This window comes from Prionailurus viverrinus, chromosome B4 (assembly GCF_022837055.1).
Source record: "Prionailurus viverrinus isolate Anna chromosome B4, UM_Priviv_1.0, whole genome shotgun sequence".
Classification (NCBI taxonomy): domain Eukaryota; kingdom Metazoa; phylum Chordata; class Mammalia; order Carnivora; family Felidae; genus Prionailurus; species Prionailurus viverrinus.
Genome location: NC_062567.1, coordinates 121,286,309 through 121,313,349, shown reverse-complemented (window position 1 = coordinate 121,313,349; position 27,041 = coordinate 121,286,309). Strand labels below are relative to the sequence as shown.

Here is a 27,041-nt window from a genome sequence, read left to right as displayed (position 1 = left end):
TCATTAACAGGCACTGACATTCACCCGTTTTTTTCAAATCTGGAGCCTAACATCAGCCATGACGCCTCACATTCTCCTGTGCTCCACGTCTGATCTCTCAGCAAATGCTATGGGTTCTTGCTTTCTCCTTTTTTATTAAAAAAAATTTTTTTTAATGTTTATTTTTGAGAGAGAGAGAGAGAGAGAGAGAGAGAGAGAGAGAGAGAGAGAGATCATAAAGGGGAGGAGCACTGAGAGAAGGAGACGCAGAATCCCAAGCAGGCTCCAGACTCTGAGCTGTCAGCACACAGCCCGATGCGGGGCTTGAACTTCCGAGCCGTGAAATCGTGACCTGGGCTGAAGTTGGATGCTTAACTGACCTAGCCACCCAGGTGCCCCTTCTTCTTTTTCTCTTTTTAAAATAAACCGTTAATTTTAGGAGAGTTTTAGGTTTTTAGATAAGTTGCAGAGGTAATACCAAGAATTCCTGTGTCTACACATGCCTGGTTTCCTCTTGATCACAGTTTACTGTGGTACATTTATCGCAGCTGAAGAACCACGTTCATAATGTTATTATTAACTTAATGAAGTCCATAGTGGGTTCAGATCCTCTTAGTTTTTACCTGATGTTCTTTCCCTGTTCCAGGGTCCCATCCAGGATGCCACATTACATTTAGTTGTCATGGTTCCTTAGGCTCTGCTTTGATAGTTTCTCACAATTCCCTGGTTTGTGATGACCTTGCAGTTTTAAAGAGTACTAGTCAGGTATTTTTTAGGATGCCTTCTCTTGGGATTTGTCTGCCATTTTTTTTTCGTAATTAGACTGAGGTTGTGGGTTCTGGGGGAGGAAGACCACAGAGGTAAAGTGCCATTCTCACCATATCGTATCAAGGGTGCGTGCTGTCTTCATGACTCACCGCCATTGATGTTGGCCTTGATCACGTGGCCAAGGTGTGTTTATAGCGTCTCTGCACCGTGAAGTTACTCTTTCCCTTTCTATGCTCTGCTCTTTGGGAGGGGGTCGCTCTGTGCAGCTGTGAGCTCTCTTCTCACTCTTTCAAAAGATACTCGTTCAAAACATGTTCTAACTCCATCCCCTTCTCCCCCCTCCCGACCACCACCTTGGGCCAGGCCACCATCACCCTCTCACCATATCACTCCTGGACCCAAGGCCCCCTGAAGCCCTCCCAGCACACTTGGAATGACAGAGAAGGCCTTCCGTTGCTCCCACGCCCCCACTTTCCCCCCACCTGTCCTCACACCAGAGTTCTCGTTGCTCCTTAAACTGCCAGGGCCTTTGCACCTGCCCTTCCTCTGCTTTGGACAATCCCTCCCGGCCCCAGGCGGTCCGAGGCCTTGCTCCTCAACTTCTTACTCTTTTCTTCAGCTCTCCAAGCCCTTGTAGAGCATTCGCTCTGTATTACTTCTCACCACGGGGCATTCTGCTGGGTGTTTGTGTACGTCTGCCTCCCCATGGTGGGATGTAAACTTCGGTCAGCGACTGTGCGATCTGTTCCATCTGTTCGCTCCTGCCATATTCCCAGGCCCTGGCGTAAAGGACCCGCTCAGTAAGCACGTGACCTATTTATGGAATTACACGATTAGGTGAGAGTGTTGTGCCTGGTGTGGAGTCACCATTCGGATGCAGGTTATTTTGTCCTCGCTTCCCATTTTGTGAAGATTTTGGAGAGCTTTGTTTTCATGCCCTTTTGCCCTGCCACCGACTAGACGCATAATTTAGACTCCTGAAACGTTCAGAGACCTCTGAAAAACCTATATTTATAGGCATCTGGACCTCAGGAACTCAGCAGCGGTGCTGTGATGTATAGGTTGCTAGCCCTGTGGAGAGCTCTGTAATTAGCTGGAGACACGGCCAAGCCGCAGACCTGGAGGGACAATGTATACATTTCTGGGTATGCAGAGTGGGCACTCCTGGGTATTAACTGTGCTTGAAGCTGTAAGGGACGTTTCTGGAGCATCTTGCTCCACCTTTGTCCCCACGTGATAGCCTGCTCAGATTACCCTTGGAATTAGAACCAATCCAGGTGCTGAAGGAAACCAGACAGGGTTAATAAAAATCCCCAGTGCCGTTAGGTCTTTTATCTTTTTATACCCTTTGTTCTGCTTTTAGAGACACCAGTAATCTTCACGACACATTGAGTGAGTCATGTTTTTCAGGCTGGTGGAAAGTTTCTCAACTCTGAAGAGTCCAGAAAATCTGGTCCTAGGCCAGTGGAGAAAAGCGTAACCCCCTGGCTGACGGGAGCAGCTCTGGCTTCCTCGATGGGACAAGCCTGTTGACGGTTATTCTCAGAGATGCCGTGAGCTCGTGTATGTGTGTGCACACAGGCCCGTGCACGTGCGCACGTGTGTGGGTTGGAAAGGGGCCCGCCGTGAGGACATTTCTGACTTGATTGGTTGCAGGGGAAATCACAATTCAGGGGGCACGAGTGGAGCAGAGAAATCACGCCAAGTCTGTTTCATTTTCCATATGAAGGAAGGGGTGGGGGGGTTAAATGACTTGCCTGAAGTCCTCTGGGAAGTAGCAGAGGCTAGAAGAGAGGGTCTCAAAGCCCAGGCCTCCCGATTCCTAGTCCAGCAAAGCAACTCCGTTTCACTGCAACTTGCTACGGCTACGTGCCAGAGACTGCCCCCTCCCCCCAGCCCCTCAGGCTTCCTTTTTTTTTGCTTTTTGTTTTCTTAATTAAAAGTAAATTTTTTTAAAGATTTTATTATTACTATACCTGATGTGGGGCTTGAACTTACAACCCCAAGATCAAGAGTTGCATGCTCTGCTGACCTAGCCAGCCAGGGGCTCCCCCCACACACGTCCTTTGCTTTCTTCTCTCTACTTCACCTGCGGTAGGTCTCCTGGTATCCTTACTTTGGAGATGAGAAAACCGACACTTAGAGACCTTGTCAGGGTCACCCAGCTACACAGAGTAGGACTGGGATTTGACGCCTGGTCCCTCATCACTGGGGCCTGTGTTCTTTGTGACAATAGTGTCCCATGAGGCCCTTTCAGCCGCCTGTGACATAAAAACGTGGTGTGTCTATTGGGAGTGGCTCCGCAAGAATACACCGCTCTGGGGCCCACGGGTGGGTGCGTGGCCATGTCTCCCTGTGATGTCTGTGTCCTGCTGGGGAGTCTGGATAGACCTCGTTCAGAGAAGAGCCGCCACAGCCTCCAGGAGTCTGTGCGCAGAGAGCATACCCTCTGTCTCTGGTTCTCGCGCCGGTGGCCAGCCCTGTGTCCCACCGTGAACCTCCTGAGCGAACCCACCGGGCAGTCGGACGCGGCAGGTTCTGCCGTCACAGGATGGGCGTCTCCTGCGGTGGCTCAGCGTTCATCAGAGTCGATTACAGGTGGTTGACGTGGACTCGGGTGTGACACGGGCCGGGGCTCAAGTCCGGCCCAGCCTCTGTCTATCTCTGTGAGCCCGAGCCGTTCGCTTGACTCCGCTTCTCAGATTATTCAACGAACGGACATGAGATGCTCGACCTCCTCCGTGCTGGTGCTGTGAGGAGTACGTAGAATAAAGTCACAGATGCGTCCAGAACAGCGGGTAGCACGTGGCTGGCTCAGTGAAGAAGCACCTGTCTCAGGAACGTTGAAGTATCTTCCCCGGGTCCTCCCCCTTCCTCCTCACTGCCAAGTTCAGGAGGAGACTCCAGGGATGGGCAGGATCGCGGTGCCGTGTGGTGGGTTCCGGGCATGTGTGTGTGAAGTGTGTTAGTAAAGACACGGAACTGCATACAGCGTTCAGAGGTCTTGGAAACGCCCCTGAGTGGAAATAGCGTTTGGTGATTTCTTGGCATGAGTGGCAGGCATCAGATAAATGAGCTCAGATGTGACATTTGAGTCAGCACTTTGTGCAGCTCGGACACTTGCTGCGTGCAGTTCAGCTGGTGGGAGCAGGAAGCGTCCTCACCCAAACGTGGCCCTGGTCACGACAGGTTAGTCCAGTCCTGCAGAGAGGCTCCTGTGCGTCTTGATAGCTGTCTAGGTTTTTACGTAAGCAGTTGACATCGTGATTGGGAGATCCTGGTGACACAGCCTCTCTAGGCTCAGGAGTATTCTTTTGTCCCGCAAGACTGTACTCCAAGGGCAGAGGGGAGTCGGGAGAGCAGGCAAAAAGGCCCAGGCCTGACTCCCCGCCGCACCGCATCCCAGCTGTGTGGCCAGGCCACATTGTTTCATTCAGTGCCCTGGTGCCCCATCTGTAAAATGGGAATGGTAGGGCCCGTGTGCAGTAGCAGCAGATACCGCGCTCGGTACGTTGGTGCTCCCCTTGGGGTAGCTGGTGTTCTAATTCTGGGATTTGGGGAGGGAGAGAAGGACTTGGATGCCTAGTCCAGTAGAGAAGAACGGAGCTGGGATTTTTGCAGAATTCGAAGAATGGTTTAAGAATAGGAAATGCCAGGGGAACCTAGCTGCCTCTAGAAGTCAACGCGTGTTCTGAGTCACAGTGTTCGAGCAGGAACTGCGTACCACATACTGAGGGAGGGGCCCTCTTGGCCCAAGTGGGTGGGAGACTGCACCTGATAACGGTGAGGTCTTTCCAGCCCCCGAAGGGTGAGCAGCGGCTGACAGTCCAGATGAGGAAAGCAATGAACGCTGTATGGAGGGCCCCTGCCCCCCTTTGAAAAGTTTTCTGCTTGGGTTGCTTCATGAAACCTGGTAGTGGGGCCATGCAGGGGGTCATACACCGAGGTGCTCACAGGTGAGCTGAATGGATGGTTGATAACGTGTTGGGAGAAGTTGTGCTTCCAACAGAGGGGACTATTCATCAGCAGCCTTAAATACAGTAGGAGGAAGTGAAGTCTTGGAGGTAGAAGCAGATGTGTCTCCGGGGTCTTAGGGAAATAGGAGTCCCAAGGCAGAGGGATGGGATGGGCAGAGGGAGTTAAGATGAGAGAAGCTGGGGCAGGGGTGAGGCCTTACCTGTGTCTGGGCAGGTAGACGGGAGTGGGTGGAGGGAGGGCACTGTGGCCAAGAGGAACTTGGTCTGAGAACAGAGGGCCAGGCTGTGCTCCGTCCTGACCCCGTCTTCCCACCAAAGTACATCAGCCACCTCAGCTTTTGTACAGGGACCGGATGTGGTCCGTGTCTTGAACTCAGTACGTTGTTTGCTGAAAAATGGTTCCTTTCTTTTTTTCTTAGTATCCGGCGGAAATCAGGAAGTATGAGTATGACCCAAATTTTGCCATCCGTGGACTTCACTACGATGTGCAGCGGGTAGGTTTCACCCTCACGTTCTTTTACAGTGTGATGGTGTTTGGGAAGAACGTGTACTCTTGGTGCTTTTCTTTGCTGAACACAGAACGTGATTTTCAGTTACATTCTTTGGGGCTGCAGAACTGAATGATTTAAAAAACATCTTTAGATAAAGTCTTTTTCAGGAGACTGTGTGTTGGAAAAAACGAGTGAATGCATTAGCCATTTGGAAGATACTGTTTATTTCTAGAAGGAAGAGCCAGTTGTCATATTGTTTTGCAGATTTTGCAGTCATTTCCTTGGCAGGTTGCACGGTGCTTTAATCAGCAAGCAAGGTCCGTGTCAGATACATACAGGGTACTTCCTTGTCATGTCAGCCTGGTGTTGACACGATTTATAACCCACAGCCCTCATAAACATGCTGTCTGTTCTGTGCTACTCACCTGTGCATGTGTTTATGTTTTTGAAGGCCGTTTTGATGAAGATAGATGCTTTTCATTACATCCAGTTGGGAACCGTCTACAGGTAAGAGTAAGAGGAGGTAAATTTAATTCACCCAAAGTAATCAAGTGGTTTTGGGTTTCAAGACCCACTGACCGCTTAGTGATGCAGAGGGTTTCTGTGTGCGTATTTGTGATTTATTCACTCATTCCTTCAGGAACATTGATTGGCACCTACTGTCATGCCAGGTCTGGAGGGTTTGGCTTACGAGGATGCTCCAAGGAGCTGGGAGTGTAGGTGGGAAGCCACATAAATAAGCCAGTGACTGCAGTCCGTAGTGACAAAGGCGATGATGGACGTGTGCTGAGACTATGAAGGGGCACTCTGGGGGACTCTGCGGGAGGAGGGCTCTCCAGAGGTGTCTGTCTGCCAGCTGAGTGAGGGTTCTGGGATACGGGTTTGGGTGGGGAGGGGTGCTGGGGTTAGGCAGCGGGTTCTGGTTCCCACCATGGCAGTTGAGTAGTTTGGATATTAAGACATTCCCCCCCTCCTTGCCCCCCATTTATTAGAATTAATAGAAGTATTTAGTTCAGGCTGAAATCTTTGAAACTGAACATGAAGGATTTTGCCTTTTCTAATTCTTGAATTTGGGGAGGATTTAGGAGTGTCGTTGTTGTACCTTAAAAACAGAGGTGTGCATATCTTAGATTCTTCTTTCACGAACTTTTTATTTTTTTATAATTTTTTTTAATGTTCATTTATTTTTGAGACAGAGATCGAGTGAGTGAGAGCGGGGGAGGGGTAGAGAGAGAAGGAGACACAGAATCGGAAGCAGGCTCCAGGCTCTGAGCGGTCAGCACAGAGCCCGACGTGGGGTTTGAACTCATGAACTGTGAGATCATGACCTGAGCCAAAGTCAGATGCTTAACCAACTGAGCCACCCAGGCGCCCCACAAACTCTTTATTAAAGTTAACATTTTTTTTTATCCAAGTTAAATATGTTCACAGAATCAGTGCTGAAAGTGTTGTGGTGGGCAGCAGTCCTGTGTCCCCCCTTGCCCTCCAACCCCTTTACACTCCTGATTTTTTTTTTTGTTTGCATTTTTCTTCCAGTAATGTGCTTATTTTTCATATTTCTGTTTCCTAATTTATTAATTCTGGACATCATCTCTGCCACGGGACAGGACTTGGCGTGCACACACACACACGGCTTCTGCAGTTTCGTTTCTAGAGCCTCGTGACGGTCCATGTCTGCCTGTTCCTCCGTGTTGGTCATTGTTTGCATCGTGACTCTTCCGTCTTATTCCTTCTTAACACCAGGTCGTGCACCGTGACTGCTTTCTTCCTTGTACAGCGTGTGCCTTTTCTTAGATTTCATAACAACATCATTTTTTATTTGCTTCGTTTTCCGTAGAGGTGTCCCTGGTTTTTTCTAAATGCCCCATCACAGCTATCATCCGTGTGTTTATTTCCCAACGGTTCAAATGTTTTAGATAATCTATCACTTACTTTTTTTTTTTTTTTTTTTTAATTGACTACCCTTCTCTGATTGCTCATCCTGGAGCTTGCGTTGGCCTCTGTCCCCATTCCCTGGTTCCCGTCCCTTCCTCTCTCTGGCTTTACTCCCTCGTTTTGCTGGAGCACATCCCCCAGGAGCTCCCCAGTGCCTCACAGGGCTGAGCCTCTGTTGGGGGGCTGTGGCGGTTATTCGGTTCCTCTTGTTGGTGTCCCCTTGTGGGCCTCTGTTCTCCACTTGCTGTGTCAGGCACTTGCTTTGTGTCTTCCGGTGAACATACTGAAATGTCTTGTCTGCTGATGTTTTTGCTCTCACTTCCCTTGACTTTTGGAGTAGTTTATTCTTTTATTATCGTTTTAATGGTGTTTCAGAGGGGAGAAGAGATGGCGATGCTGATGAGAATAATAGTCTGGTGATAATACACAGCACTAGCAAACGTGACGTCTTGCTACGGCACAGACACCGTCACAAGGGCTTTATTTCAGTTAACTCATTTGATCCTCAGAATAACCTTGTGAGGCTTGTACTAGTATTACCACAGAGGTCTTAAGTAACTTGCCCAAGGCCGCACAGAAGTAGGATTCAGACCCAGGGCCTGTGGTCTGGGCTTGTTGTAGGCGTGGCTGGCTCCAGGGGCCAAAGTGACCTCTCACAACTCTTTCCATCTTTTGGCTCTCTCCCTCTGGCTTTGCTCCAGGCAGACCCCTCTGTGTGATGCACCCAGCCCCCCCACCCCACCCCCCCCTGCCCCGCCCCAGGTCAACTGGAGAAGGGGACTCTCTCTTGCCAACAGATACAGCCGGTCTCGGAGTGCGTGAGGCAGTGCACAGGGTGCATGTGTTCCCTTCCTCTGAGTTCTTTCTTGCTGCTCGCCACCTGTTCATGCTGGCCTTCTCCCACGGTACGGTTTTCCTCCCTCGCTGCTTCTTGAAATCTCACCCATCCTTCCTTCAGGGCGGACTTGCGGGGAGGTCTCACCCTGCCCTCTCAGCCTGACCTGGTCTTTCCTTCCTCTTCTTGGACGATGCCATCCTGTGGCTCCTGATTGTCTTGTTTCTTCTTCTGTGGGCAAGTTGTCCACCGTGTCAGGGAGTGTGGGGCAGAGCCAGATGCCCGCCGAGGCGTTTGGAGGAGAAGGAGTGTCCAGGTTTAGGTCCTGGGACGGTCGCTGTGGCCGCAGTGCCGAGGGGATGTGGTGGACCGAGGGGGCTCTGGGGTCACACTTCCTGAGCGTGGACCCCAGCCCCACTGCTGACATGGGTGTGGCCTTGAGCAAGTTCTTGGCCATCCCAAAGCCTTGGTATCCTCCTCTGTAAGACTGGCATAACTCCACTGCCTGCCTCAGGGTGAGTCGTCGTGTAGACCAGAGCATGCTCAGGGCGGCAGAAGCACGCGGAATGCCCTTCCTTTTCCCTTAAAAGGGGTGAGAATGAGCCCATGGCTGGGCAGAGTGCCCCCTCCTCAGCCTCACCCGTTTCTGAGACCTGCTGCGGGTCCCCGGCTCCCACATCAGTTCGACTTTTGTGTTGTGGGCTGTGGGAGGGGATGCCACGGGGCAGAGGAGGAGGCAGACTGGCTGTCCCCACAGTCCCATTTTGTACCCATGATTTAAGTTCTTCATGGGGACCTTGTGAAAGCTGCATTTGCTCTCATCACAGGCACATTTGCTAGCACCTCTGTATACTCTTCTGTCTTCTCAGTTATGCCAGGAGGGAGGTGCTATCATTGTTCCCCATTTTGAAAATGGCAGTGAGACCCAAAGAGGTTAAATTGCTTGTCCAGGTGATAGCCCTACTAATTAAGGAAGCTGGGATTTGAACCCCGGACAGATTCGGTCAGATTTGCACCCCTAACCTTTCTATTTCTCGCAGTCACCCAGGGCTGTATAAGTAGTTTCAATTTTTTTTTTTTTTTTAAAGTTCGTTTATTTTGAGAGAGGGAGAGTGAGTGGAAAAGGGGAAGAGAGAGAGGGAGACGGAATCCTAAGCAGGCTCTGCACGGTCAGCTCAGAGCCCGATGCTGGGCTCGAACCCACGAACCGTGAGATCATGAGCTGAAATCAAGAGTCAGACTCTTTACTGACTGAGCCTCCCAGGCGCCCCCCCCCCCACCCCAAGTAGTTTCTATTTTGATCCTAGCGCTGGTTGAGGTTACATCTAGGTGCAGGCGGTCCCCCCAAACCCCCTCCCTCCCCACCAGCCTGTCGCGGAATTCAGCTGGCTGCAGCTGGCTTTCTCCCCGCTTTTGAGCTGACCTTTGGTTACTTGGGCCTTAAAGATGTAGCTTGTGAGGTTCTGTGCCGGTGAGTGTGTCTTAGGGTAGTGCCTAGTTTGGGGGCAGAAGGATGACTCCCCCAGCAGAGTTCTTCCACTTTTTATAGTTTCTTTCTAAGTGTTAGAGCCTTAGGCGTGTGCACGCCTGAGCGCTGATACTTTAGCAGGAGCTCTGCCCCAAGGTCATTGTCCAGACTGATCTGGTGAATGATAAAGTGCAATGTATCAAGTTAACCAAGATCGGGGGCAAAATATTAATGCATCTCCTTGGGTATTTTTGAAAGTTCTATGAGGGTGGAGAAGAAAGGGAAAAGGCTGAAATTAGATTCCCATCACAGCTGCATGTCAGCCATCAATTACAACTTGTATGTGTTGTTGGCCAGGTGATTTTATGTGATAAGCAGCCTGTTCATATTAGTAACTAAGACTCTTGTTGCATCGTGGATACTCCCATGTGGCACCGCAGAGACTTCCCACCATTCATTCTGTGGTCTCCTCACCACTGGTGTCTGTTTCTCAAGCACCTTCCCGAGAGACGCGGCTGGGGAACAGACATTTTTCTTCACGACACGCTGGAGCAGGCAGTGCCAGGTGGGGAAATAGGAGAACGTGAAATCCCCAGTGACAGCACCTGCTCCCAGCGCCAGTGGCCAAGGCAGGGTGAAACCCAGGTCACTCGGACTCCAAAAGTCACCCTTCCCTTTGTGGAGGGGCTGGATTGGTTCACAGATTCTGCTGCGGCTCCTGGAGGCAGGCAGATGGCAGATGTCACCCTGGCTTTTTGTAGATGAGGAAACTGGCCTTTTCTGTCACATAGCATCTGGGGTCATCCCTCTCGGAGGTGGCATCTGGGCTTCCTGCCTTGTGTCATGGGGTTTTTAGTCCGCCCGAGCCTCATGCATGGCTTTTCCCTCCTCAGCACTGACCTTAGGTTAGAGCATCAGAGGTCAGGAGGATGATACAGACAAAGCTAGCCTGTCTCTCCCTAATGTAGTAAAAACATAAAAATGGAAACAAAGACCCACCCCAAGGCTAAGGAAGGCCTTGTGCTTTGTTGAGAGAGGCAGCACGACGTAGAGGTTGAGGAGCTTGGGCCCGAGAGCCAGGAAGCCTGGGGTCCGGTCCTGACCCACCACTTCTTACTTCGGTGACCTTGGCTAAGATATGTGACCTATCGGGGCCTCAGTTGCCTCTGCTGGGAAATGGGAGGATGATAGTGCTCCCCTCCTAGGATTGCTGAGAAGTAAGTGAATGAGTGTGTGGAATTCACATCTGGCGTCTAGGACGTATTATTTTTCTGTCCTTATTCCAACGGCCTGCCGTTAGTAATGGTAGCAGCTTCTCGCCTGTGATTTGTAGCGCTTACCGGCGGCACGTCTCACCTCCTCGTGACCGCGGTGTCTGGCACCTCAGCTGAAAATCCCAGCAGTTGCCAGAGGTCTGAAAATCGCTGTTCTTGCTACGTGAGTCTAACTGCACTGCCCGTGATTTTTCCAGAGGCCTCAGCGTTGTCCCTGATGAAGAAGTCATTGAAATGTACGAGGGGTCCCACGTGCCTTTGGAACAGATGAGTGACTTTTATGGAAAGGTAATGAGAGATTATTCATTTAAGGCAGCCTATGTGTTTCCTTCTCGAAACACGGCCTGGTAGATTTGGGGTCTCTGTGTGCTCCTGCGGAACTGACAAGGGCACTTGGGACGTTTTGGGAGACCCTGGATTTGAGAGAGGCTCGTATGTTGGTGTTTCTCCTAGGTCCTTCAAGATTGCCCTTTCTTAGCCCTTTCCTCCCTACCTGCTAGAGGCTCTCTACACTTTTCATGCACCCGCCCCTGTCTGTCACCCTCCATCCCAGTGTGTCCCCTCTTTCTGATGAAGTCCGCGTAGTAGAGGTCACCTGCCCTGAGATCCAAGATAACAGGTCACCCTGTGCCGCAGGGAAGCCTCTGCTTCTCTGACTTCTGTCTCTGAGCTTTTGCTCCAGAGTTGTTAGGTGGGCTTTTGTTTACATTGTCAAAATGCACTGGAAGATGCCTGGTCAGCTGGTAAACTTAGGGCTACAAATCTCAGGCACTCAGAGAAAGGCTCTTTTTCAGGCTCACATATGGCTGCACGGAGGTGCTCACATTCAGGAGAGTTACGTGGCTTTTAATGCCATTCCCCGGGCCATAATCGACTTGCTGACTTTCCTTTGGGTTTGGTGGGGTAGAGTGAGCTGGAAGTTAGACAGAGTTGTCACAGGAGCGTGACATTGGTTAGACTTTTGGGGGGGAAATCAGGGTATTTCCTTGGATTTCCCAGTTATGCTTAGAGTAGGATGTCGGCTGTGCTGGGAATGAGAAGAAAAAGGTGAGGGCTTCTGCTTTGTTATTGTTAGAATTATCCTTTTCTTGGGGAGAGGGATCCAGATGTTGATGACCTCCCTCAGGTAAGTCTCCGCTTCTGAAGTTCTCCTCCCTGCCTGCAGAGTTCTCATGGAAACACCATGAAGCAGTTCATGGACATCTTCTCCCTGCCAGAGATGTCGCTCCTATCCTGTGTCAACGAGTACTTTCTCAAGAACAACATTGACTATGAGCCTGTCCATCTGTACAAAGACGTCAAGGTGAGAGGCGGTGATGCCACGACTCTCCAAGCATTTCAGCAAAGGGACAGAATCATTAGCCTCCTTTGGCTAGGTGTTTGAAACAGTCCTTCGTCTGGGATCTCTTTTATTTACGGTTTTACCTTGAAAATTGTTAAGAAAGATGTTACACCAGAACACTTGGAAATCAGTCTAATTTCGTGTTAAAAGAAGAGGGTACTCATACTGTTATCTGGATTTCTAATTCTTTCCGACCAAAAGGCAGGGCCCATGCATCTGGTCAGAGGGGCTGGTGGTGGCTGAGGTCCAGCCGGCCCACCTCACCCCTGCGACCCAGCTCACCCCTGCGCCTGCCTGTGGAGAGGGTGACATCACACCAAGGCTGCAGCCCTCTTGTCCCCAGAGGTTCCATGGAGGCCTTCCCAGGCCCTGCAAAAGCTGTGCAGAAACCCAGTGGGGGAGGTTTATAGATAGCTATGAAACTTACACACATGCATATGCACATCATTTATGTAACTTCACATTTATATATTTTCACTTATATTCACAAACATGTGTGTTTATATGTATTCTTTAAGCTGTCTGAACTTTGTTCAGTACTTAAAAACATGTTCATGTATTACTTAATAATACTTATTTCAAATATATACAGTAAATATATGCATATATATTCATATATGTAGTATATATTGTGTATTAAATTTTTTTTCATGTTTATCTGAGAGAGGGAGATCGAGCAGGGGAGGGGCAGAGAGAGAGGGAGAGAGAAAATCCCAAGCAGCACAGAGCCCGATGCAGGGTTGGATCTCATGAACAGTGAGATCATGACCTGAGCGAAAGTCTGGAGTTGGATTCTTAATTGACTGAGCTACCCAGGTGCCCCTAAGTACTTATAGTTAAAAGATCTGTACTTATGTACTATAATGCTTTTATGCCTACATGCTTAGGACTGGTTTTAAATTTTGGCTAAAATTATGGGTTTTAGGAAGATGAAGGATGAAGTCTAGCTTCTCAATGTTAGTCTGGTATTGTTTGAACTAATGTTAAATATTTAGTTTCTGTTCTCCTTTTGGTGCCCTGAAATACTTTAAGAATCACTTGTGAAAAAAAAGAAGAAGAATCACTTTCAGTTATATAACCCTTTGCAGGCATGAGGAGAGATGTTTATGCACCAACAGCGAGCACTTACATATATTCCAGGCACTGTTTTTCTGAGTGCTTTATGCATATTAAGTAATTAAATCCTCACAATAATGCCTGGAGGTAGGTACTATTTTTACCCTCATTCTACAGTTAAATTGAGGCACAGAGAGGTTGAGTAACTTGCCCAAAGTCACACAGCTCGTAAGTGGTAGAGCCTAGATTTCAGGCCAGGTAAGTTTGGCTCCGGCTTGCTCTTAACCCCTGTCTTCTGTTGATGTGAAGTTGAACAAGCCTGTGCTAAAAGGTGATCGGGGTTGAGTTTATAGTCCAGAGGTGCTCACTTTTGACAGAAGTCTACCAGTTTTCTAAGGCTTATGGCCCCGTTTTGCCTGCAGCCCAGTCCCCGACCACACCTTCCAGTAAGTGTCCATGTGCCTCCAGGCGTGCCACCTAGGTAGCAGACCTGCTTAGTGCCCCCTGAGAGGAGGGCTGTGCTCTGATAGCTGCAGGCCATCAGGCTGCCACACCCTGAGGTGCGTGGGGGCGGTGAGCGGCCTCCTCTTGATGGTGTTTACTGGCTGGGTTACCATCTCCCTGACGATCCCCCGCCTCACTGAACTGAAGGTCCTGCCATTGGCCTCGACCTCTTTCTCTAGATGATAGAACCTGCCCTTGGGGTCCAGGGCGGGGTGCAGAGACGAAACAGCAAGGATTCCCTTTCCGCAGATGCCCTGGGACCGTTTCTGCGTGATCCTGCATAGACGTTGCCATGTATCACGTGGCCTTTGTTCAGAGTTGTTCGCACAAGTTACCTCCTCCCAGGGGCCCTTTTGACAACTGCATTGGAACCTGCCACTGTCGCCATGGAAACCTAAGTTTCCCCCAAGGGGCCGCCTGTGCCAGATGGACCAGAATTTCGATTTCATTTGGTGCTTGCATCACCAGGCTTCTAAAGGCGGACATCGTCCCGAATGCCGTCTCGCTTGTCCTGTTACTCAGGCGACCTCACTTACGGTTTCACTCACTAAAAACCTCTCTTTGGACAGGATTCAATTCGAGACGTGCACATCAAAGGAATCATGTACCGAGCAATCGAAGCAGATATCGGTATGTAGCCTCGTGGTGAAGACAGCCTTCCCCCTGCCAGGCCACGGCGCAGGCATTTTGCCTTCATTCCCGGGGCCGAGCAGGGGCCGTAGGGCCCTTCCGAGTGCAGCGTGTGGACCTGGCTTCCTCGCGGTTCAGATGTCTCCCTCCCCTTTGTCTCAGAACTTGGCATAACAGTGACTCAAAAACAGGGGAGTGGGCAGCTGCAGACACTTTGTGTTTTCACTCAGACCCAGGCAGGAGGCAGGGGCTTGGTCCCCGATGGACCTGGTACTGGTGGGGCCACCCTGCCTTAAGACTTTTCTGTCCCCGGTGCCCTGGACAGTGCCGGGCCCCTGGGCCCCTTTTGGTAACCACCTGCAGCCTGACGGGACTTCACGCTGAGTCCGTGTGTACTCTTCTCTTGCTCGCAGAAAAGTACATCTGCTACGCCGAGCAGACCCGCGCAGTGCTGGCCAAACTGGCTGATCATGGCAAGAAGATGTTTCTCATCACCAACAGCCCCAGTAGTTTTGTGTAAGTTGTTGTGGGTGACCTTGCTGGCTCCAGCTCACGCCTTGTATTCCCACTTATCTGAACAGTTGGAAATTGGAAAGAAAAAGTTGCAAAAGTGGTTAACCCCTCTCTTGTGAGACTCACCTGGCTGACGTGTCATTCCAGGGACAAAGGGATGAGGTATATTGTTGGAAAAGACTGGAGGGACCTGTTTGATGTGGTCATCGTTCAGGCTGAGAAGCCAAACTTCTTTAACGATAAGCGGAGGTGAGTGTCTTTCCGGGAGAGCTAGATTTTAGTCCTTTGCTGCCGTGAATACTTACGTAGTGCGACTTGGTGAAATCTAGCTGGAAAATCAGAAGCATCTGACATCATAGCTTTTGATTTTTAATCCTTCTAGCAAGTAATTGCATAGAGGGTGAGATTAGTGCATGGCCGACAGCTTGAGACTGTTCTCACTTCAACCTGAGTCCTACAAGTCAGGCTTTAAGAAAACTACTGAGGGGCACCTGGGTGGCTCAGTTGGTTAAGTGTCCGACTTCAGCTCAGGTCATGATCTCCCGGTTTGTGAGTTCAAGCCCTGCATCGGGCTCTGTGCTGACAGCTCAGAGCCTGGAGCCTGTTTCAGATTCTGTGTCTCCCTCTCGCTCTATGCCCCTCTCCTGCCTGCGCTCTGTCTGTCTCTCTCAAAAATAAAATAAAAACATAAAAGAGAAACATAAAAAAAAAACAACTACTGACAGCAGTGAAAAGCCATATGTAGTGTTAACATCGTAAGTTAGACTTCTTGATGCAGGTACATTGTGAAGCGTAACAAGACAGCAGCAACAGCAAAACTGCCTGGTGGGTATTTTTCTCCGTACAGCTCTAAGTGGTGCATTTAAAATTCCAGTTGGATTCTGCAGAACTCTGCAGAAGGTCTGTGTCAAGTGGAGTACCTCTCTACCAAGACTTACGTGGTGTGTTCCTGTCATGGGAAACAGAGGGGTGGGAAGTCGTGGGTTCTGACAGTGACTCCGGTGTGCTCTTGGCATTAATAGGTGCGGATCAGGGATCCTGAAATGCCTTTAATGTGCGGAACCGACCTCTTCACCAAGAGTCGTCCCCCCAGATATCAATAGTGTTGACAGTTACTGCACTGGGGTTATAAGAATAATCTGCACTTTGTATAAAGAAGCACTTTAACCCACATTTTTCTGTTCCGCGATTGGTAACCAGGCAGTCTTTCCCTCTCTGCCAGGTGATTTAACGTATCATAATGCAGTGCTCCATAGTTCATGTTGAATAGATTAAATTTCTCTTGGGACACTAAATTCCCATTTTCCAAGTGTCATAGTGATTCCTGAAGGAAGAGGCAGACCCAAGAGCCATGTGCAGAGACTGAGAATTCAAGGGAATGAAGGAAAAACTTAAGTGTTGATCAAAAACAGCTATACGTTGGCTGGCTGCTTTTTCACTGAGAAAACGCTCTCCCGAACTTTCTTATTAGACCCCAGGGTGTGATCAGGACAAGGGCCTCATCTCCCCCTTCACCAAGGACACCCTCTCCTTGTTACACTTATACACAGTGGCAGAGTGCTGTCTTAGACTATTTCCTGGGGGGGAGGGTGTGGGCAGCACAGGTCTCCCTGCCCACCCCCCGCCCCACCCATTTATTTTGCCTTTGTTCTGCACGCCTGCAACACCTCTGTTCCTCCCATTTTATTTATAATGATGGTCAGAGACAACCTGAAGGAACATCCATAGGAGGAGATATTATACAGCCATGAGAAATGATGTGTTTGGGAAAAAAAGCAGCATGCATGTTTTATGATCATAAAATACAACGTACGAAAAATATGTAATCACATGGGAAATTGCTCACAGTATTAGAGGAGAAAAAGATACCAATCAGGATATATGGTGATCCTCATTTATATTCATAAAAAAGAGAAGGGTAACAAATGTTATCTTTATAGATTGAAAGACATGTACTGAAATGTTAGGTGTTTATAGCCGGGCACTGGGATTATAGGCCACTTTCCTCTTCCTCATCATATTCTGCATTTTCCAGATTTTTTGCACTCAGTTTAAATGTTTTTCTAATCAGAAAAACAAGCCAAATAAATGTTACCTTAAAAAAAGGCAAACAGGGGTGCCTGGGTGGCTCAGTTGGTTGGGCGTCTGACTTCGGCTCAGATCATGTTCTCGTGGTTCGTGGTTCAAGCCCTGTGTTGGGCTCTGTGCTGTCAGCTCAGAGCCTGGAGCCTGCTTCAGATTCTGTGTCTCCCTCTCTCTGGCTGCGCCCCCCCCCCCCCCCCCCCCACCGCCTCCCCACACTCTGTCTCACTCTCTCTCAAAAATAAACATTAAAAACAAACAAACAAACAAAAAGGCAAATAGACCCTGCATACATTCTTTTTTCTTTTTAACTTTAAAGATATAATTGGCTTTATTGATCGATTCATGGATCAGGCTTCATCCCATCTAAGTAGAGGGGAGCTCCCTGAAGGCTTTATTCTTATTCCCATTTTGCATCATAAAATGATATGCCTCATCCTCAGATTTGTTTTTTATGTAGAGTGGCTGAATTTCAAGTGCCAAGCTCGACACACGTACTGAGGCAGCATTTCCAGAAGCGTGTTTTTGCGAAGCAGATTTTCTGTGTGATCAAATGCATTTAGGAAATCTGGGTTAAAGAAAGTTTCTGTACTGGGTGGGCTTTTCAGAGTCATGGATGACTTGTTAAGACGGCCATAAGTAGTGCCTCGTGTTTTGCAAATTTATTTGACCCTGGAGTTCTTTCCTCTGTAAATACGTTTGGATACCGGGGTCTGCCCTGGATGAGGGCACTGAACCAGGGAGTGTGGAGGTGGAGTTTGGGTGCCCAGGCTTTTCGAGGTCTGTGCAGCCCCTTTCTGTTCCCAGTGAGTAACTGTGTCATGTTTCATAAGCAGATTCCCACAGATCATGTTTCCTGTTTCTGTTGTTAGACCTTTCCGAAAGGTGAACGAGAAAGGTGTCTTACTCTGGGATAAGATCCACAAGTTGCAGAAAGGCCAGATTTACAAGCAGGTACCTCATGACCGATTTTTCCTTTTTGTTCCTTTGCTTTGTGGTCAGTTATAAAATGCTAACAGCCAACATTTGTTGAGTCTTACCGTGTGTCGGGTGTAGTTCTGAGAGTTCTGCTTGAATTGATGCTTTAAACTTAAAGCAAAATTTAAACTTAAGTCAATGTATTTTCAGTGTGCTGTATCCAGATTAACTCAGAATTGAGCAGTCTTTGAAAACAAAATTTAAAGCATTACTTTCATAGTCTGTACAATTTAAGATGCTAATAGTAAACCTTGGGTTTTTCACTTCAAGAAGCATTGAGTCACATGGTGTAGGACTCACCTAAATTAGTAATGGTTTCCTGATGAGCTATGTTTTATGTAGTTTTGATATATTTTGGTATCAGTAAAGCTCTCAAATGTTTGAATAAATGATTGAATTTCTGACCCTGATTGTGTTACTGAGTTTGCTTCATCTCATCCTTTAAAACTTTTTATTTCTGTAATATTTATAAAACACATGAAATTATAGAATAGTACTACCACATAGTTGTGGTTAAAAAACTACAAACAAACCCTGATACGTTCCTGGTGGGTCTATAACACAAGGCCGGGTTTGCCGGTAAGTGTATTTTCTTGCCGTGGAAGATTTGCTTGGATACAGCCATTCCAATTCTAGGAAGTTAGACCAAGGAAATTATTAACATGTAGCTAAAAATTTGCTACAAGAATGTTTAGCATGACTTACAAAATAGGTAACAAGTGTCCAACATGAGGGAATTGGTAAAAGGAATCACAGTACTTCTCGGCTACTGAAATGGTAGATTAATACTTACTGACATGGTCACAGAATGTTCAGTGTAAAAAGCTCCTTACAAAGAGGTATATACAATACGGATCATTTTTGGAACATACATTTGACTTAGAACAAAGGTCTGAGAGATTTCACACAAAGGTGTTTTTATCTTTATATTTTGATACTTTAAATAAATTATAAAAGCAAATAAAAAAAGATATTTTGGGTTACAGGTTATACAGGTGACACAGGTTTCTATCTCACATGATATCTATGCTTTTCTTTTCTTTTTTTAAATATCTCTGTTTTTCTATTCTTGCAGGGCAATTTATATGAATTTTTGAAGCTTACTGGGTGGAGAGGATCCAAAGTGTTGTATTTTGGCGACCACATATACAGTGACCTGGCGGTGAGTCCTTTTTTTCCATTTCTTTGTTGGGGGACAGATGTGTTAGTCCCACTTACTAAGGAATTTCTCTTTTGTTTAAACCACTTTTATGCTTTCAGGTCACCTATTTTTTTTTATGTCTCATTTTTTTGTGGAATAGAATGGATCATAGTTATAAAAAAGATCATTTTTTTTAAATGGTAGAGAAATTAGCAATTCACTCAGAATTTATCAGAAAAATCCATTTAAATAATGGTAAGAAATAAATGTAAGCGTTCTTTTTTTTTTTTTTTTTTTTTTTTTTTATGAAATATCAGAAGCATCCATGTGCAACAGAAGAGTCTGTAAACTCAGCTGGAGCTCCTGCAATTCCAAAAACTGGCATTTCCAGGAAACAGCTATTATAAGAAAGTGAGGCTTTTCATGCCCATTGGAATGACTAGAGTGGTGTCTCAGGACTTGGATTACGATTTAATCTATAATTAGAACGAGGCTGAATCAGTCACATTTCCTTCCGTGCCCCGCTCCTGGTGCAGGGGATTTCTGTTTGTCAAGTGGGCCCAGGCTAGTTGCACCATGCACGTTTTGCAAAGTCTGAGTGATGCTCAGTGTCCGCCGAGTCACCAGAGCAGGGTCGTGGCTGGCGATCAAACTCTGATTGGTATTTCTGAGCGTTTTGACCCACATGACTGTGGTCTCGTGTTTGTGTCCCTCTTGCGTCTGACGCCTGTCTTCGGAGCGGTGAGCCGTAACGGGCTGCACGGTAGGCCCCCCTGGGAGGCATTTTCAGAGCACACGTGCTATCGTCCGAGGTCTGTGGACTCAGACTTCAGACTGCCTGCTGGTGGAGGGGAGGGGGGGTGATTCCAGCACCTGTGTGCAGAGACCCTCGTCCCAGGCCATTTCAGCACGCACCCTGCATAATTGAGTCTGTCCACCGGGCTGAGGTCTGGCGGAAGGAATCATGGGCTCAGAACTGCAAGACAGGTTTTCACCCCAGCTCTGCTGTTTTTAGCTGGATGAGCTTGCACACGTCCTCCAAGCCCTCGCGTCCTTATTTGTGAGCAGAGTTAAATCAGGGACTGCATACAGAAGTGCTTATTAGTGACACAGAAATATAGAGTGCTGCTGTCAGGGGGTCCGTACTACCAGAAGGTTTGGCCGAGTGACATGGCCTCTTGAGAACCAGTGTCTTTGGGCCTTGATGAGATAACTCTATGCTGCCCTTGAGGAGTGCGGGTGCGTGGCCCTGTGAAGGGACACACACATACCGGTCTTAGCCTTCTGAGAGGCACTCACAAGGCAATGGTTTCCTCAGGCGTGGTCCCTGTGACATCAGCATCACGTGGGAACTTGTTGGAAATGCGATTTCTCAGGCCTCACGTCAGACCTACTGAGTCAGAAACTCTGGTGGGGCTCAGCTGTGTCTAGCTTTTCATGCTAAAATTTGATATCAGGGTAATGTTGACCTCAGAATAAGTTACGATGTGTTCCTTCCTCTTCAGTTTTTAGAAGCGTTTTAGAAGGACTGGTGTTAATCCCTTTTTAAATGTTTGGTAGAATTCACCAGTGAAACTGTCTGCCTGGTCTTGGGCTTTTCATTGTTGGAAGGGTTTTGATTACGGATCAGTCTCCTTACTAGTCAAGAGGTCTTTTCAGATTTCCTATTTCTTCATGATTCAGTCTTGGTAGCTTGTTTGCTTCTGGAAATTTGTCCATTTCCACTAGGTTGTTCAAGTCGTTCTATACTAAGTTTACAGGTTTTACAATTCTTCTTATTTCTCTAGAGTTGGTAGTAACTGCTTAAATTGTTGATTTTAGTAATTTGAGTCTTCTGGTTTTTGTTTGTTTTTAGTCAAGATAAGTTTGCCAATCTTGTTGATCTTTTTGAAGAACCAACTCTTGGTTTCATTGATTTTTTTTTTTTTTATATTGTCTTTCTATTCTTTTTCCTTTTTTTTTCTGTTTAAAAAATTTTTTTTAAATGTTTACTTATTCTTGAGAGAGAGAGAGAAAGAGAGAGAGAGCGCGTGCAGAGTAGGGGCAGAGAGAAAAGGAGACACGGAATCTGAAGCAGGCTCCAGGCTCTGAGCTGTCAGCACAGAGGCCGATGTGGGGCTCGAACTCATGAGTAGTGAGATCATGACCTGAGCTGAAGTCAGACACTTAACCAACCGAGCCAGTCAGGCGCCCCCTTTTTTCCTCCCTGTTTTAATCTTTGCTATAATCTTTTTATTTCCTTGGTTCTGCTAGCTTTCAGTCCAGTTTGTTCTTTTTCTAGTTCTTATGGTGTCAAGTTTGGTTGTTAATTTGAGACCTTTCTTTTTTTCCAATGTAAATTTTATGGCTGTGAATTTCCCTCTTAGCACTGCACTTGCTGCATCACATAAGTTTTGATGTGTCGTGTGTGCATTTGCATTTACGTTTGTCATAAGATGTTTTTTCATTTCCCTTGTAATTCCTTCTTTGACTCATTGGTTGTTTCAGAGGGTGAACTTCTGTGTTTTTCCTTCTGTTGTTGGTTTCTAGCTTCATCCTGTGTGATCAGAAAAGATGCTTTGTGTGATTTCAAAATGTATTACGACTTGTTGTAGGGTCTAACATCAGGTCTGTCCTGGAGGCTGTTTCATGTGCACTATGAGAAAAATGTGCATTCTGCTTTTGTTGGGTGGCATGTTCTGCGTCTGCCTGGTAGGTCTTTTTAATCTTTTCACTTCCAACCTATGTGTGTCCTTAGGTCTAAAATGAGTCTCTCGGAGGGACGCCTGGCTGGCTTAGTGGGCTCTGCGACTCTTGATCTCAGGGTTGTAGATTTGAACCCCATGTTGTGTATGGAGATTACTTAAAAATACGATCTTTAAAAAAAAATATGGGGTGCCTGGGTGACTCAGCCAGTTAAGCATCTGACTCTTGATTTCAGTTCAGGTCTTGATCTCATGGTTTGTGGGTTCAAGCCCTGCATTGGGCTCTGTGCTGACAGAACAGAGCCTGCTTGGGATTCTGTGTCTCCCTCTCTCTCTGCCCCTTTCCCATTCATGCTTGATCGCATGCATGTGGGCTCTCTTTCTTTCTTTCTTTTTTTTTTTTTTAATTTTTTTTTTTCAACGTTTTTTATTTATTTTTTTTGGGACAGAGAGAGACAGAGCATGAACGGGGGAGGGGCAGAGAGAGAGGGAGACACAGAATCGGAAACAGGCTCCAGGCTCTGAGCCATCAGCCCAGAGCCTGACGCGGGGCTCGAACTCACGGACCGTGAGATCGTGACCTGGCTGAAGTCGGACGCTTAACCGACTGCGCCACCCAGGCGCCCCTGTGGGCTCTCTTTCAAAATAATTAAAGTTAAAAAATTTTTTAAAAAAATGAGTCTCTTGGAGACAGCATATAGTTGGATCTCATGCCAGAGTTTGAAAACCGCTGTTATAAAGTGATGAGATCAATTCATTACCTAAAAAATGTCAGAAATTATGTGGGCAATGAACATTACCCTTCAAGGGAGTCACCTTGTGAATGTAGGTACTTCTAACGTTGCTGCTGGTTTTCAAAACACATTTGGGTGCCCCTTTTGGGATAGATTTGAGAACCAGGTTGAGGCACAGAAGAAAATTAGTTTTATTATTATTAATGTATTATCTTGTGCTTTAGTCTTAGGAATGTTCCAGATGACTTTTTACCTATTTTCAGAAGTAAAAGCTACCTTCAAAAGTTTGCCACCGTTGGCAATATTTAAAAGGTAGTGCCAGGGGCACCTGGGTGGCTCAGTCGGTTCAGCGTCCGACTTCGGCTCGGGTCATGATCTCGAGGTTCGTGGGTTCGAGTCCCATGTCAGGCTTTGTGCTGACAGCTCAGAGCCTGGAGGCTGCTTCAGATTCTGTGTCTCCCTCTCTCTCTCTGCCCCTCCCCCACTCATATTCTATCTCTTTCTCTCAAAAATAAACATTAAAAAAAATTAAAAAACAAAAAACAAAGGTGCCGTAGGTTTCCATGTATTCGAGGAGAAGGAGAAACATTGAAAGGTTTAAGGAAATTCAGTAGGTGAAGAGGCTGGTCATCCTTAGGACTTACAGAGTGGGTATTCTAGCTGTAGGTGAATAGCCAGCGAACTTTTAAAATTGTAAACCTGATACCACTTTACTCCCTAAAACCTCAAAGCTTTCCTTTCTTCTTCAGAGTAAAAGCCTGATTTCCTCCTGTTTCCTACAAGGCCCTGCTTGATCTGTCCTCCAGCCTACCTCTCTGAAGGCATGACCTACCTCAGCCCTCTCTCCTACTCTGCCTTAGGCTCCCTGCCTTGCGATTCCTTAACAGTTCTACCTCTACCCCCACCCCCAGCATGTTCCTGCCCCAGGGCCTTTGCACTTGCTGTCCCCCCCCCCACCCCAGCTTGAATTTTTCTCCTCCCACATATTTGCATACTTTTTCTCCTTTCCTTGGGATCTCTGCTCAAAGGTCCCTTTATTGGCTTGGTATTCCTAACCACTTTGGTAACTTTCTTCCTTTTTATTCTGCTTAATTTTTGATCATTGTCTTTATCACCACCTGCTTTTATGTATTACTTGCTAATTTTTTGTCTGTATTTCCCATGAGGGCAGGGTTTTGTCTGTTTTTGTCATTGTTTTATCCTCAGTATCTAGAATAGGGCCTAGCAGTTGTGAGGATTGGATACATATTTGCCAAATGAGGGAATGAATGACCATGTAGTATGGTTGATTGTAGATCTAAGATCTTCCAGGATATGGCTGACGTCAGATATTCTGGCTTAGTGTCAAATCATGAGATTACTGTATTTGGAATGAAAAATTTGACCACATATGTGTGTGTTGTAGGATCATTCCGGGTCTGAGATTCTAGGATTCCCCCTAACCCACAAGGCCTGACACACAGTGGGTGATCCCCAGTGGTCTGTGGATGAATTCAACAGTCAGCATTTCTGTTGCTGTTCATTCAGAATGGTTGAGCCTCATTCTGCCCCTGACCTAATTGTTGTTTTACAGACCACAGTTAATGATCGGAGACCCTGTGTCTCTGCAGGGGCTGTGATTCACAGCAATTATTCCCAAAACAGAAACTTTCTTTGGGTGTAATGGTCAGAGCCTGGGGCTGACTTGGTTTTAATTAAATGCAATTCATTGAATTTGGCTTGGTTAATAACTAACCATTACAATTGAAGAGTAGTTCAGTGAACACCTGTTGCATCTGGGAAAGGTAATGAAATGGTTTAAATTCTGTTGAGATGAGTTGACTTTTTTGTGATCTTTGCGATTAGGATTTGACCCTGAAGCATGGCTGGCGAACAGGTGCGATTATCCCAGAGTTAAGATCTGAGCTCAAAATCATGAACACGGAGCAGTACATTCAAACCATGACTTGGCTGCAGACCCTGACCGGGTTATTGGAGCAGATGCAGGTTTGGGATTTTTTTTTTTTTTTTCTCTCCTACTTTTTCTGTAAGTCTGAAGTTAGTCCATAAATCAGAGTTATTTCAGATATTTATTCATGGTTACATGAGGTGTAAGTCACCCTGAAGAATAACTCCTGGGTTGTTTTGCCCCTAAGAGTGTTTTGCCAATTTCCCTAAAGAGAACTTTAAAAATGCCTTACACATTCATTTGGAGAAAGAGCTTTATGGGGCCATGTAAACACAGGTGTCTCTGTAGAGTCCTCCTTCAGTGGAAATCCAAGTGTCCTCACTTCCCCACTAAAGTTCTGTTGGGAGAGGTCCCATGGGATTGTGGGATTCGAGAACTTCTGCTAATGTTTGGGTCTAGTCCTGTTTCTGCCTTTAGCCTGCTGTGGACTTCTCAGTTCTGGGCCTCAGTTTCCCCATCTGTAACATGAAGGGTCCTGTGGAATGAATACATCAGGCTAGGCACCACAGCTGACTGGAGAGAGTCTCAAAGCAAAAGTTAAGGTCCCCGCATGCCACCTCCATTTGGTTTTGAAGATAATACCTACGATTGGCTGGCTGGCTGGAGTTCAGTGGCCATTTTTTGCTTGTATTTTGCAAGCATTTGTATTTTGCATTTTTTGCTTTTGCATGTAAGCTATATAGCCAGGTTTGGACAGTTAGTGAGGAATGTTGTTTTCGGCGGTTTTCTGACCTGCTGCTGGGGACCCACTCCCAGTCTCCTGAAACGCCTTGCTTCCCGCTTGGTTCACCCAACTTATCCTGCAGCCGTCTCGGCACGCATGCTGACTCTCTTAGGACAAGGAGCGTGGGTGCCCGCTCTCCTGGCTGACGCACCTGCTGCCTCTGGCCACGGCCTGTTGCCCGCAGCCTGCCAGCCCGCTGTGGAAACGGGCAGGGAACTGCCTCACCAGCCAGCTGGCAGCCGGTGTGGCGGCAGCTGGCGGTGAGCTCGGGAGGAGCCACGAGGGCCGGTGGCTCCAGGGCTCGCATGGTCCAGAGCGTGTGTCCTCGCACGTCCCGGGCCTTGTTTCCGTTGTGCTCTGGCTCCACCTGTTCTTGGCTCGTCTGTGGTGAGGACTCGTTCTGTTTCCCGTGCTATGCTTGTCCCTGAGATGCTTTTCCAAAAATAAAAGCCATCGATTCTGGGTTAATGTGGCTTCAAGTCTGTGCATAGGTCACACAGTAATAATAGTTTACGTTTCGTATGTCAGACGTCGTGCTGAGTGCTTGCTCTACACACATTATTCATTGACACCCCCAGCTGCCCTGTGCGGGTGGGTCTGCTTTTTCCACTTTAGAGTAAGGACACTGGGTGTTTGACAGGTTAGGGCAACACATCTGAGGTCGTAAGATGGCAGAGCAAGAACTTGAACTCAGGCTTGTGTGATGCTCAAGTCCATGCCTTTGAGCACGACGTGAACGTGCTTCCCTGCTCTTTGGTTTAGAGGTCTCAGGTGTGGCAAAGACTCTTTACCTCAGGCGCAGTCCCTCTGTGATGGTGGCAGCTGGGCGGACGCACAGACACAATCTGCACATGGGTAGTGTCACTACATTTTAGCTTTGAGGGCAGTTGTTTTGTTTTCTGCTCTCTGACCTATATAAAAAGTTTGATGATTAAGGAATGTGTATTTAAATTTTTTTTTAATGTTTATTTATTTTTGAGAGAGAGAGAGAGAGAGAGAATGTGAGTAGGGGTGGGGCAGAGAGAATGGGAGACACTGAGCTGTCAGCACAGAGCCCGACATGGGGCTTGAACTCACAAACCGCAAGATCATGACCTGAGCTGAAGTCGGATGCTTAACCAACTAAGCCACGCAGGCACCCCTAAGGAATGTGTGTTTTAGAGAACGGAAGTGCTGAAAATATTCTGTGACCTTAGAAACATATAAGGTATAAGGTTGAGGGAGGAAGAAAAGGGAATTACCATTTACATTGCCGACCCCATTTTATAGGAGGGGAATTTGAGGCTGAAAGATAAGTAACTTATCCTGAATTCCAAAGTTAGTGAACAGCAGAACCAAGCTATATAGGAATGTTCTAGAAACCACGTTCTAGAACTACGTTCTAGACACTATGCTCTAGTTACCATGTTCTAGATACCATATTCTAGACTGTTCTAGATGCTAAGGGCTTCATGTTCGTTTCTTTCTCAAAACCACTCTTCGAAGTAGGCACTAACACCCCCATTTTATAGATGAAAAAGCCAAGGCCCAGAGGAGAAAATAACTTGCTGAAGGGGTGGGGGGCGTGCTGGGACATAGCCTCAGGCAGTCTGGCTCTAGAGTCTTAACCTCGAACTGTCGCCTCAGGCTCCGGCACTTTTGACAGCTTTCTGTCCAGTTAGACTCACTGGGATATAGAGAAGTACAGCAGGTAATTAAAAAAAAAATCCAAATGAATGTCATTTTTCACTGTTCTTCCTGTTCCCTTTTCACCCTCCCTGCTGCCCCCATGTTCACCTGAAAAGCTAAATTATTCCAGTGATCCTGTGTCACATGTTTCTGGAAACTCCCCCGTGGGGTTTATTTTCAGAGACGTAGCACATTATTTGGACTATTTCCTGAAGAGAAAAATTTGTCGTCTGAGGCCGGGTTTGCTTTTTTTATTCGTGGAGCCAGCAGAGTGTGTCATTCGGAGCCAAGTCTGATGAATTAAATACAA

At 47.2% G+C, this 27,041-nt stretch overlaps 1 protein-coding gene across 1 annotated transcript in view; it reads left to right on the top strand.

Moving 5' to 3' along the window:
- The window catches only part of NT5DC3 (5'-nucleotidase domain containing 3), an 88,264-nt gene that overhangs the window by 25,220 nt on the left and 36,003 nt on the right, over nt 1–27,041 (top strand). Inside the window, exons 3-12 of the mRNA XM_047865908.1 lie at nt 5,144–5,218; nt 5,667–5,722; nt 10,925–11,015; nt 11,893–12,030; nt 14,199–14,259; nt 14,673–14,775; nt 14,920–15,021; nt 17,727–17,808; nt 18,908–18,994; nt 24,237–24,377. Of these exons, the coding sequence (XP_047721864.1) occupies nt 5,144–5,218; nt 5,667–5,722; nt 10,925–11,015; nt 11,893–12,030; nt 14,199–14,259; nt 14,673–14,775; nt 14,920–15,021; nt 17,727–17,808; nt 18,908–18,994; nt 24,237–24,377 (936 nt within the window). The remainder of the gene's footprint in view (nt 1–5,143; nt 5,219–5,666; nt 5,723–10,924; nt 11,016–11,892; nt 12,031–14,198; nt 14,260–14,672; nt 14,776–14,919; nt 15,022–17,726; nt 17,809–18,907; nt 18,995–24,236; nt 24,378–27,041) is intronic.